Genomic DNA, 13,345 nt, shown 5'->3' with positions numbered 1-13,345 from the left:
AAATATGTCTAAATTAAACCGCAGACTCCTAAACAACAAATGAATCGAAGAAATTCCAAGGGGAATCAAAATTCTTAAAGACAAATGAAAAATGAAGACACAACACACCAAAATTTAAGAAATGCAGCTAATGTAATTCGTAGAGGGAAATTTATAGCTGTAAATGCCTTTATTAAGAAAGAAGGTCTCAAACCAATAATTCAATCTTCCACATTAAGACAACGGGAAAATGACAACCTAAACTTGAAGGAGAATAAAGGAAATAATAAAAAGTAGAGCAGAAATTAATGAAATAAGACTAGAAAAGAAATAGAGAAAAGTCAATGAATCCAAAAGCTGATTCTTTGAAAATATCAATAAAATTGACAAACATTTAACTAGTTTGACAAAAAAAGAAAAAAGACTCAATACAGTCAGAAATGAAAAAAGAGACATCACTACCAACCTTACAGAAATAAAAAGGACTGTAAAGGAATACTGTGAACAAATGTATGCCAAGAAGTTAGATACCTGTTTTTCTAATAGATATAAATGAAATGAACAAATTCCTAGAAAGACATAAACAAATAAAACTGAATCAAGTTTAGAAGAAATAGACAATCAAAATAGGCCTATAACAAGTGAAGAGATTGAATTAGTAATTAAAAACAAAAAACAAAAAAACTATTCAAAAAGAAAAGCCCAGGCTCAGATGGCTTCACTGCTGAACTCTACCAAACATTTAAAGAAGAATGAATACCAAAACTTCACAAATCTTCCCCAAAATAGAAGAGGATGAATACTTCCCAACACATTTTGTGAAGCCAGTATTACTCTAATACCAAACCAAAGACATGAGAAGAAAACTACAGACTAATAGTTCATATGGATATGGATGCAAAAATTCTCAACAAAATACAGCAAACCAAATCCAGCAACTTATAAAAATAATTATATACCCTAATCAAGTGGGATTTATCCCAAGAATGCAAAGTTGATTCAATATCTGAAAATCAATTAATGTAAATTAATCATATCAATAGAGTTAAAAAACAAGATCATCTCAATAGAAGCATTTAACAAATTCAACATCCCTGCATGATAAAAACACTCAACAAATTAGGAATAAGAGGGAAGTGCCTCAACCTGATAAAGAACATCTACTAAAAACCCATAGTTAATATCATGCTTATTGGTGAAAGAGGGGATGTTTTCCTGCTAAGATAAAGAACAAGACAAGGATGTCTGCTCTCACCACTTCTATTCAACATTATATGAGGTTCTAGCCAGGGCAGTTAGCTGAGAAAAAGAAATAAGATTGAAAAGGAAGAAGTAAACTGTCCCTATTTGCTAATGACATGATTTTATGTATACAAAATACTAAGTAATTAACTAAAAAATTATTGGAACTAATGAGTTCATCAAGATTGCAGTAAACATAAATATACAAAAATGTCTTATTTTTATATACCTACAATGAACAACCTGAAAATGAAATAAAGAGAATAATTGCACCCACAATAGCATCAAAAAGAATAAAATACTTGGGAATAAATTTAACAAAAAATACAAACTTTAAAAACTACAAAACATTGTTGAAAGAAATTGAAGAAGATCAAAGTAAGTGGAAAAATATCTCCTGTTCATGGATCAGAGGATTTAACATTGTTAAGATTGCAATATTCCCCTAAATGTAAGAGCTAAAACTATAAAACTCTTAGAAGAAAACAGAAGGGTAAATCTTCATGACCTTGGATTTGGCAAAAGGCTTCTTAGATAGGACACCAAAAGTTCAAGCAACTAAAAAAAAAAAGAAAAAGAAAAAAATGTGGATGTCATCAAAATTTAAAACTTTTGTGCTTCACAGGACACCACTAAGAGCGGGAAAAGACAACCCACAGAGTGGGAGAAAATATTTGCAAATCATTTATTTGATGAAGGACTTGTATCCAGAATATATAAAGAGCCCTTACAACTCAACAATAAAGACAAATCACCCAAATAAAAAATGAGCAAAGGATCTGAATATACACTTATCCAAAGAAGATATACAAACAGCCAATAAACAATAAAAAAAAAATGTACAGTATCACTAGTCATTTGGGAAATGCAAATTAAAACCACAAGATACCACTTCACATCCACTAGGATGTGGGATAATACAAAAAGTTGGATAATAACAAGTTTTAGGAAAGATGTAAAGAAATCAGAAGACTCGTATACTGCTGATGTGAATGTAAAATGGTGCAGCCATATTGGAAAACAGTACAACAGTTCCTCAGAAAGTTAAACACAGTTACCATATAACTCTGCAATTCCACTCCTAGGTATATACCCAAGAGAAATGAAAACATATGCCCACACAAAAACTTATACACGAATGTTTATAGCTATAGCAGCATTATTTATAATAGCCAAAAGATGGAAGCAACACAAATGTTTATCACCTGATAAATGGATAAACAAAATGTGTATATCCATACAATGGAATATTATTCCGCAATAAAAAGGAATAAAGTACTGATATATGCTACAACTTGGATGAACCTGGAAACCGTTACCCTAAGTGAAAAAAGCCAGCCACAAAAATCCACATATTATATGATTCCATTCATATGGAAGTCCAGAATAGAGAAATCTGTAGAGACAGAGATTTGTAGTTGCTTATTGCTTGATGAGGGATGGGGTGGGATGAGGAGGATGGAGAATGATAGCTAAAGGATATGGGGGGTTCTTTTCAAAGTGATGAAAATGTTCTCAAGTTGGCCACGATGATGGCTGCACATGTCTGAATTTAGTAAAAACCACTGAATTATACACTTTAAGTGGATGAATTGTACAGTATGTGAATTATATCTCAGTTAAGCTGTTTTTTAAGAAACAGAACAAGGGAGGTCTTTGTGTACTATTCTGGAATAATCTCCAAAATATTTTGTTAAATAAGAAAACAAGATGCAGGAGAAAAAAAAGAATTATTCCATATCCTATATGTAGGTTGTGTATCCTATAGTTACATGAATCTATAAACGTGTTAAAATTCATAGTGCAGCAAAAGAGGAAAAGGTAATTTTATTGTATTATGATGTAAAAATATAGAATCTTTAAAAATACAGTAGAAATTGAGAGAGGAGAGGTACTGTCACCAGACTTGGTAGTCCTGGTGGTGGACATCTGGGAAGTCTTCAAGGAGAAAGTCACACTTGCAAGTATCTTGAAGGATGATTTGGCTCTGGACGGATAGATATTTAAGGAGAGGTTTGATGAAGAAAAGAAAATCATTTAAGGCAAATGTTAACAATGGCCAAGAGTACAGAGTAGAGAATTTCTGACCATCTGGGGAGCATTAATTGTTTAGTTCGCTGAAAGGAAGGATGCACACAGGAAAGAAAATAGATCAGATTGTGGATTTCCTTGTGCGTCAGGTTAAGAATTGAACACTTTGTTGTATGGTCATTGATGAGCCATGAAAGGTATTTGATCAGAACTCTGCCTTAGGGATATTATTCCATGGGAACTGCAAATAAATAAGTTGTAGACCAGTTAGAAGGCTGTTATATTAATTCAGTCAGAGAATGAAGGACTAATGCAGGTGGTGGAGATCTGAGAGAGACGGGAACACATGGGATCAGTATTGTGAAGAACGCGGCAGCTGGTTGGGGAGGGAGAAAAAAGTCCAAAAATTGGCTCTTTGGTTTTGCGCCTACGTGACTGGGATGATAGTACTGTTAGGAAAAGGAAGGGAAAGCAGAGAAGTTGATGAGTTTAGGTTGGGAGTTGTTTAGTTTCAGGAGCTAGGAGACGTCTAAATAAGACACTTAATGGCAGTTACAGAGGGAAGCCCCACGGTATGGTCGGGACCACACCTACAGATTCAATCAACCTCAGATGGAAAGTATTTGGTGGGGTGGTGGGGCGGTGGGGCGGGGGGGGGGGGGGCGGAATCCAGAAAGTTGTAAAAAGCGAAACACAAATTTGCTTCACAGTGGCAACTATTTACATAGCATTTAGATTGTATCGGGTATTGTAAGTAATGCAGAGATGATTCAAAATATACAAGAGGATATGTGTAGGTTATATAAAATGTGGGAAAGATATATGGTGGTGCAATCAGAAATTTGAGTTGGGAAAGTTGCAAGTCAGGGAAGCTCATGTTGGATAACTTTTAAGTTTTTTCCCATAAAATATGAAGCAAGGTCATCCACAGAGAGGGAATAAAATTGAAGAGTGTTTCTAAGCAGCTTTAAATATTTTCTCTAATTCTGCCCTTTTGCATGAATGGAAAACAAATGATCCACATCAATTATAATAGGTAAATATAAGCCTTTAACTAGTATTTGCTAGGTATCATGCTAAGAGCTTATTTCAAACTTAAAACATCCCTACCAGACAAAAGGTTATTAGCAGTTTTATCCACATATTACAGAGGGTAATACATGAGAGAGAGGGAGAGGATTGGAAATAGCTCAAGGTTACCCAGCTAATCAGAGGTGGAACCAAAACTGAATACGAGCTCTAACTCCGAGCTCTGAGGATGTTAGAGCATGCTTTCTGAGGTTTTCCTTTCAAATTTCATTAAAGCAGCAAAATGTTGGTTCAAGAATTTACACGGATTACGGGGATAGAATACAAAGTATGTATTACATGTATACAATGAAATGTAATTTTAACATAATTTTAATAAAGTTAACCTTTTAAATAAATGGAGAAGGGATGGCTTGTTTAATAAGTGCATTGGGGCAGTTAACTATCCAACTTTAATTTTTGTTAATTAATTTTGATCTCCTGTTTAAAATATATATAATAGAAATCAGAACAGTGGTTGTCTATGGCAGGGTAGAGATGGATTTAGGGGCACAGGGAACTTTCTAGGGTAACAGGAATTTTCTATAATTTGATTAGAACGTTGGTTGCATGGGGGGTTTTTTTGTCAAAACTCATTGAAATGTACATTTAAAACTCTGTACATTCCACTCTATGCAAATTTTATCTCAGTTTTAAAAAGGGAAATCTATCTATAGACCTCCAAGACATCATTAAATTTAAAAAAGCAAGCTAAAGGGTGAGACGTATAATATAATACCATTTATAGAGAAGAAAGAAAACATTATTTCTGTGGATCCACACTTGTGTATGTAAATGTCTCATGGTTCTTGGGTCCATCTACTACTCCACCAAGAGGTCCTTCCGCTAGTGTCAATCTTGGTGCTCTTAGGGTTTCTTTCTGGGATGCGAAGAAAAGAAAGACTTTTATGTTATAACATCGTTAGCTTAAGAGTAAATTTCCCCATTGTTCATAATACCCCTTGGTATCATATTCTCCACTGAAGAAAGATACTCTTTCAGGAAATCCTAACTAAAAAACATGCCGTGTTTGTATAGTGATTCTGGAAACTAGTACATCTTCACAGACAGCCTTGTATAATGGGGCTGTAATCAGGTGATCTGAATTCTTGTTCTGAGTCTGCCACTTGATTAGATGGATATTTTGGAGTAATTCATTTAATCTCTCTGGGCTTCAATTTCCACGTTGGTTAAAAAAATGGACTGAACTGATGACTGAGGGTCCATCCAGGCCTAAGATTCAGTAAACCCTGTTCCTTCACATGGACCTTCTATGAAAGAGGTCACTTGACCGACAGTAGACATATGGAAAGTCAGATTTTCTCTGCTTTTATATTTTGAAACAGGTGACAACCAAAGCCAAGCAACTGAAGGATTCAGTTTCCTGCTCCCCAGGTGAGTCAGCACCCACTCCATCCCATTAATCTAAAGCCGTGCCTTCAAAATAAATCCCTTTTTATAATAACTTGTTTTGCCCAATGGACTCTACTGGTCATCTCTGTGAAAGGGATCGAATTACAAGCACCCATAAGCCAATGCAGCCCTGCACACACAGTGATGCTAAGATGTACTTAATAAGTTTGAAGAACTGTAAAAACCTTGTTCTTCTCTAGTATTGGTGGGGAGGAGGGCACGCAGGGGAAAGCCAGTCTGCGCCATTTCCCCACACTGTCCACCACTGCCACCACACGCACAAAGCATCCTTCAGGACAGACCAAGCAGCTTCTCCAAGAATCTATGTTTCTCAAAATCCATTTCCTCCAGGGACTTCCCTGGTGGTGCAGCAGTTAAGAATCTGCCTGCCAATGCAGGGGACACGAGTTCGAGCCCTGGTCCGGGAAGATCCCACGTGCCACGGAGCAACTAAGCCCGTGCACCACAACTACTGAGGCCACGTGCCCCAACTACTGAAGCCCGTGCTCCGCAACAAGAGAAGCCACCGCAATGAGAAGCCCGCGCACCACAACGAAGAGTAGCCCCTGCTCTCCGCAACTGGAGAAAGCCCACGCGCAGCAACGAAGTCCCAACACAGCCAAAAATAAAATAATTTTTTTAAAAAAAATCCATTTCCTCCAAGACTAAGTGGAATTTTGTTCAAGTCCCCATACTTTTTGCTTGGAAGCAAGAAGAAAATGCCTCCTAAACCTTCCAACTCCACGTAAATACAGGCCCCTGTACTCGATGTAACCTACTAGGGACCAGCAAACCCTGAGATCTCGAAACGTCTCCCCTGGAGAGGGCTGGACGTGCGGTTCTGTGGGCTCCAGCGAGGAGGGCATTTCCAGACTGCTCTCCTACCAGCGCGGCTGTTGGTCTGCGTGTGGAGGCCCAAGCGCGCAACGTGCTTCTGTGAAAGACGCTCCCCTCCGACACAGTCTCCAGAAACCTGCTCCTGAAAAGGCGGGGCGGTGGGGGGGGGGGCGGGCGCGGACAGATCTTCCTGGAGCACCGGAGGGGTCGGGAGTGTGTGAGCAGGGTGGGAAACGCGTGGCTGAACACCCCTGTGGGTGGCAGGGGGCGTGTGCTTTTCTGTCAAGCGAGGCATCGCGGTGGCACAGGAAGCAGCTTGGCTGGGGGGGCGGGTCCCCCATGCAGGCAGTGAACCCAGCGGGAGGTCTGACGGATTCACTGTACTTGCGCTCGTGGAATTAGTAACCACCCTAGATTCTGAAGAACATCTTTCCGTACCTCGAGAGTAGCCACTTATCCCCTCTCAAAGAGACCTTCTCATTCTCTGATCGCAGCCCGGCCCTGGGAGGCCCCCGAAGTCCTCAGAGTGGTGGAAGGACAAAGGCTTGGGATCAGGCAGAAGTGGGTTCAGATCCCACCTCTGCTGCTTCTGAGACTGACTTCCCTCCTCTGTGCAGTTGGGGTCACGATGGCTGTCTTTATAGAATAGTGTGAACATTAAGCATATAATACATGCAAAATGTCCAGCGCACTGTCTGCTGTGGTGAAGGCAGCTGTCCTGACTCTTGTCACCGGAACTGACCTTGCCCTTCCCCTCCGTGTGTCCTTTCTCACAGGGATGGTCAGACTCTCCGAACTCAGATCCACAGCCCAGAACTCCAGGCCCCCCAAGGCCGCCACGACCTTGCCGGACGACATCATCACCCAGCGGGAGGAGGCCAAGCAGGCCGGGGAGCGGGAGGAGGAGGAGGAGGACGGCGAGGAGGAGGCCGAGCCGGAGGCCGCGGAGGAGAGCCGGCCTCGGAGGCGGAGGCCAGCCCGGCCGCCCGAGCCGGAGGAGAAGGTCCGGGGAAAGAGGCAGAAGGACTTCGACATGTCGGAACAGCACGAGTCCAGCGACGACGAGAGCCAGAAGAGAGAGCGAGCGCGAGCCGCGGAGGAGCCCTGGACTCAGAACCAACAGAAACTTCTGGAGCTAGCATTACAGCAGTACCCAAAGGGATCCTCTGACCGCTGGGACAAAATAGCCAAGTGTGTCCCGTCCAAGAGTAAGGTGGGTGACGCCGGGAAGGAAGGCCTCCGAGCGGGTCTAGATCACACGGACGCGGCCGCAGCGGGTCCACCGACTTTCCCTCCTCCTACGCGTCTTTCTATCCGCCTCATCTCTTACCTGCCAGTTACCTTCCACTAGATGTCTCCCGAGAGCCTGGGAATCTGCACTCGACTGCTTAGTGTAAATGAGGTCAAGATTCCAAGTTGAATCGTTATACAGACCAGTTATGTTTTCTCAGCGAAAACCCCACGCATAGATCATAACCTTCCCCCACAGCAATCCCGCCAACCTTCTGGAGCGTTCGCTCGGCGGGGGGCGGGGCGGGGCAGGGACAGCCGGGCAGCGTCCTTGTCGCCGTGAGGGCCGCGCAGGGCCAGGGCCCCCTCGCAGGCGGAGGCTCTCTTCGGCCAGCAAGGAGGTGGTTTCCCACAGAATCACGAGCCCCTCCAGCGCTTCACAGCTCTTTAACCCGGGGAACACGTGTGGCGGCCGGCGTCGCCATGGTCACCAGTTCTGCCGTGTAAGTTGTCTGGACTCAGCGGTAGCACCTGTGGACCAAAGGCTGGAAGCAATGTTGGGGGCGGGGTCAGGGAGAGGTTGCCCTCAGGATCAGGATCCAGCTTGTCCTCTGTAGCCCTTTCCTCCCTGTGTACAGCTTTTAGTGTCTATTTAAACACATCTGCAGAGAGTTCCCAAATGCCAACTCAGATAGGAGGGAAGAGGGACAGCCCCTGTGGGAAGTCAGGCCCCGTCCGGCCTCTGTCTTCTGCTCCGACAGTTGGGAGCTGCAGAGCCTCCGGTGTGATCTTTTCAGCTCCAGCCTTTCCTGACAGCCTCCTGGGCGTCTTTCCTCGTAGCCATACCCTTCGTCTGAGGCACCAGGAACACAGAGAAATCAAAAGAACCAGTCTCCTTTGCCTTCTGTGCCCATCACTCAGTAGCCTGTGGGTACACTGATGTTCATTTACATTTTTTTTTTAATTGAAATTCGATGTCGGAAAATCTAGCTCGTGGCCATGGATGTCCCTGTGCGTACAGGTCTAGTTATCTATCACCTACTTTAAAATGAGGAAGTTGAGAATTCCCGGGGAGAAAAATAAACCATTAGCAGTTGATCTATTTGAGAAACACAGATCCTCCCAGCCCCTCCAACTGGTTTGCCAGAAGTAATTATTTTCCCTGAATTTCTTTAGCGTCTGTCGGGACACAGGCATTTACATGTGTGATGAATTGACACTGGCTTAAAATGAAGGAGCTGGAACCGTGGATTCCTGCGGATAGCACACTCAGAAACTCATTGCCGTGGGGTTTGGAAACCTTCCTGGTTCAGGGAGGAATGAGCAGCACTGTTTATTATCCTGCAGGTGTTCCCCTTAAGCCTCCACGTCAGAACCAGGTCCAGGGGAGGTTGCCTGCTGGCTCGCCCGCTACAGGGCGACTCCCTGGAAGTGGCCCGCAAGCCGCTGGGAGCCCTGGGCCTGAAGGAGGAGCCTCTGCCTGAGGCCCACACGGGGCTGGGCTGGGCCCCCGACCCTGGCAGGCCTGCTGCTCAGAGCCCAGGGTCCCCGCATCCCCCCACCCCAGAGCGCTGGGCCGGCCGGGCGGCTCGGCTGTTAGGGAAAGGGTGACGCTTTAGGCAGGTGGCCCTGGGGGCTGCAGAAGAGGCACTTATTAGAAGATTCTCTCAGAACACTACTAAGCCAAAACCCCAGGAAGAGAATGAACACCCATTCTCTGCCCAGGGCCGCTGATAAAGTCGTCTGCTGCGGAGCACAAACCAGTTCTCGTGCGACCTTAAGTCAGTGAAGGCGAACAGTGCCCTTGGGGTGTTTTTGAACAGAAACAGAAATGGATTATGGAAAGTACCTTGTGATAAACAAGAGAGCAGTGAGGCCCTTCCTCTGCTTCATCAGGGGTCCTCACCCCAAGGGCTGACAGCGACAGGCAGCTGGCGTCTGAAGCTGCTAGTTCTGTAGCCTGAGTGGAAGGCTGGAAGACCTCGGCAGGGCTGGCACGAGCCGGAGGAAGAGCGGGGCACACTCCCCGCAGTAGCCCGTGGGGCTGGGCCGACGTGGCCCTACCGCAGGAAGGTCCCAGGGGCCCCCAGGGAGAGGCAAACCATAATGAGAATGATGTTGTGGAGGCCGGGCCTCAAGGTTTTTCGTTTCTCTGAAGTAATGTGTTGTGACGAAACGGTGAAATGTTAAAATGTTAAGTGCCACTGGTGAGTCGAAAGTCACCATCACAGTAACCAAAGTCTCCGTCCCACAGACGGCAGCCACCGGCCCCTCCCCCAGGGTGCACATCGCACCTCCCGCCCGGGCACCCAGGGAATTCCAGGTGGACAGGACAGCCCTTGGTCAGCGCTGGGCACGGCAGGCTCACCCCACGAGGGTCCCTCTGATTGTAACTGTCAACTCTCTGTCTGTCTCTCTCTCTCTCTCCAGGAAGACTGTATCGCTAGATACAAGCTGCTGGTTGAACTGGTCCAAAAGAAGAAACAAGCTAAAAGCTGAATCTTCTGGAAGATGATGTTTACCTTCTTTTCCAAAAGGATTATTTTAAAAATCTTATGCAGAAATTTGCATTTTGTACCTCACTATTTCTATACGTCACGTGCCTTAGTAAAAAAAAAATTAAAAATGTAAAATAAATGTTGTGCTACATTGTTTAAACAAATACTGTGTTAAAGGAGAAAAAATCAGATTTGGGTATTTTATAGATTATTTTCTCTCTCATCACTGCAAAGTTTAATTTCCTGGGGAACAAACTGAATAGTGCTTTCTAACAGTCAGGCAAATGTATGATTTTGAAGGAACATATGAGTGAACTAATGTGTAAGAATGAAAACTTAATGTGTTTCTTTGACCAAAGATCACACCAGCTAACGAGTAGCAGGATGCCAGTATTTGGGAGAAAAAACCAGCTTTGTATTGAGCTAGCTGGCTGGGAGTAGTGTGGGGTTATCTTAACTGTATGTATATGCATATGTTATATGTATGTAGAAAAAAATAAGTCTAAATGCACAAGGACATAAGTAATAAACTCTAAGTTTGGATGGTTTGGTAGAAATGCATACGCAACAGATAGAATTTCCAGACAACACATAGGCAAGGTTTTTCGGATCTGATGACACTGGGTCCCACTTTTCAATACCTAAGTTAAAAATCACTATTTTGTGCTGTTACTTTTGACTGAACCATCACCATCAGCTGAGTGCTCCTTTTTAAATCTGTCATTTGCTCAGGGCTGAAAGCAGTTTGCTGAAGTACAAATTGCCTAAACTTGAAAACCATTAAGATCACCAGAACAGTGCTTCCCTGGTGCTGCAGTGGTTGAGAATCCACCTGCCAATGCAGGGGACACGGGTTCGAGCCCTGGTCCGGGAAGATCCCAGATGCCGCAGAGCGACTAAGCCCATGAGCCACAACTACTGAGCCTGCGCTCGAGAGCCCGCGAGCCACAACTACTGAAGCCCGCGCACCTAGAGCCCGTGCTCCACAACAAGAGAAGCCACTGCACTGAGAAGCCCACGCACCGCAATGGAGTAGCCCCCGCTCGCCGCAACTAGAGAAAGCCCGCGCGCAGCAACGAAGACCCAATGCAGCCAAAAATAAATAAATAAAAAACAAATTAAAAAAAAAAGATCACCAGAACACATTTCAGGGAGGTGATCTGATAAAATAGCTATAAAGACATCGTTTTTCTCTAAGGAGTGAAATGAGGTTAGATTCCCGGAGAAGGTTCGGGTGGCAGCGGCCACGCTGGCTCTGTAACCTTTCAGCCGGAGCAGGACACACGTGGCTCCAGGTAGGCCCGCCTCTGATGCTGTGGAGGACCTGCCACCTCTGCGACGTCAAAAAGAGCAGTGGAGAAACTGCTCCAAGTCACTGTTTTCGTGAACTGAGTCCTCGGGCAGCAGCCCCCCTGAGCCTCATCCTGGCCGGGAAGGGGAGGCAGCTGGGGAGGGAGAGGCCGCCTGGCCTGCATGTCAGGAGGCCTCTTTCTAAGAACAAACAAGAGCCGGTCACGGGCGGCACCAGAGCCAACAGCTTCTGCCCCAGAACTTTCTCCTGGAGCCAATGGGGCCATGAGGTTATTACTGTGCATTCGCTTCGGGCCAAGGCCCACTCCCCATTGGTGTGGGACGTCTCAGAGGAAGAAGCTGGTGCATGGAGGGAATCAGGAAGGGGTTGTTCTGGCTGCTTTCCAGGCCTTGGGTCCATCCTGTCTCCGAGTCCAGGGTCAGGCTTGTCACACAGCTTGGTTGTCCAGCCTGTGACATTCTGTGAGCATCCTTCCATGAAATCACCCTTTTCACTTATGGTACTTTGAAATGGGTTTCTGTTGCATGCACCCCCAAATCCCATGACCAGATTTCTGGGCTTCCAGTGTGGGGAGAGCCCCACAGGGGTCCCAAGATGCCTTAAGAGGTACAATTTAGGATGAAATGCCCTTATTTGCCTACCAACCTCGTCTTTTGCACACTCACTAAGGAGGAGTCTTCTAGCGTGGTTTTCTACTGATGACTGTCCCTGCCACCAGCCCCTTTCTGCGTGGCCTCCCCTATTTGGGGGACCTGGAGCTGCTGAGTTTTGTTGAAGTAGGACCAGTGGGCCGGGTGGGGCAGGGCTCAGGAGCTCAGCTGCACACAGGAGACCCGTGGGGTTCGGTCTGAGCGAGGTCACGGTCGGGAAAGCAATGGCACCTCCAAAAGGGGTTCCCAACACAGGTCACATGGGGACCAGGCACGGCCCCCCTCTCCTTCCTGATGCCCCAGGGAAGTGCTCCCTAAACCCACTCCTCAGCCCCGCCTTGTGACCTTATCTATCTAGTCACACCTCCAAGCTGTGTGACATCAGTGCCTTGTCTTACCTCTTTGTCTCGATTCCTTATCTGGAAAAATAGGGAATAACGGCGGCTGCTGCATAGGTTGTTACGATGATAATCTGGCTTGTTGAACACAATAAATGTTCTTTTTCTATCTGACCATCCAGGCTTCCTGTTACCATCTTTTCAGTGGCTGCAGACGCAGGTAGCAGGGCTGACAGGCCACCAGCCATGCTCATTTGGTCCCTCACAGGCAGGAATCCCTAGCCTGGGCCCCGGGAGTCCTGGGCACTGTATAGACCCCGGTGGTCTGGGAACCCTGCCAAAGGTATGCAAAGTCTTTATTCTTTTGGACGTGTGGTTTTCTGGAGAGAGGGTACACATCTTTCACCAGTTGCCCCAAAGGTTCCTTACCCAAAAAGGTTAACTCAGGCCTCTGCTTAAGTGTTTACTCTGACTGCAGCCCACCAGGGGCCCACGTGGTACAAGGAGAATCCTCAGACTTGGCCTCTGACAAAAAGAGGCCCAGAATTCGACCTCAGAGTCCCCACCCCACTCAGACCCTGGCAGAGGGAACAGCAGGAGGTGTCTCTTCGTGCGGGGCTTGGAAAGCACTGGCCTGGCCCCAGCACGCACCGCCCACCTGCGCCCCCCGGCCCCGCACAGCTTGGGGTATCTGCCCTCATCTTCCCAGAGAACCGGGCCCTTTGTCCTGTAGTGACTGACATTTAC

At 45.6% G+C, this 13,345-nt stretch overlaps 1 protein-coding gene across 1 annotated transcript in view; it reads left to right on the top strand.

The window, feature by feature from the left end:
* Positions 1-12,772, top strand: part of DNAJC1 (DnaJ heat shock protein family (Hsp40) member C1) — a 380,649-nt gene extending 367,877 nt beyond the window's left edge. Inside the window, exons 10-12 of the mRNA XM_082385490.1 lie at positions 5,667-5,715; positions 7,347-7,783; positions 10,231-12,772. Of these exons, the coding sequence (XP_082241616.1) occupies positions 5,667-5,715; positions 7,347-7,783; positions 10,231-10,299 (555 nt within the window). The 3' untranslated portion in view covers positions 10,300-12,772. The remainder of the gene's footprint in view (positions 1-5,666; positions 5,716-7,346; positions 7,784-10,230) is intronic.
* The last annotated feature ends 573 nt before the right edge of the window (positions 12,773-13,345 follow it).

Source organism: Balaenoptera borealis (genome assembly GCF_965194805.1).
Source record: "Balaenoptera borealis genome assembly, chromosome: 3".
NCBI classification, from domain to species: Eukaryota; Metazoa; Chordata; class Mammalia; order Artiodactyla; family Balaenopteridae; genus Balaenoptera; species Balaenoptera borealis.
Note: the sequence above shows the minus strand (reverse complement) of the source record. Positions and strands in the feature narration are given on the sequence as shown.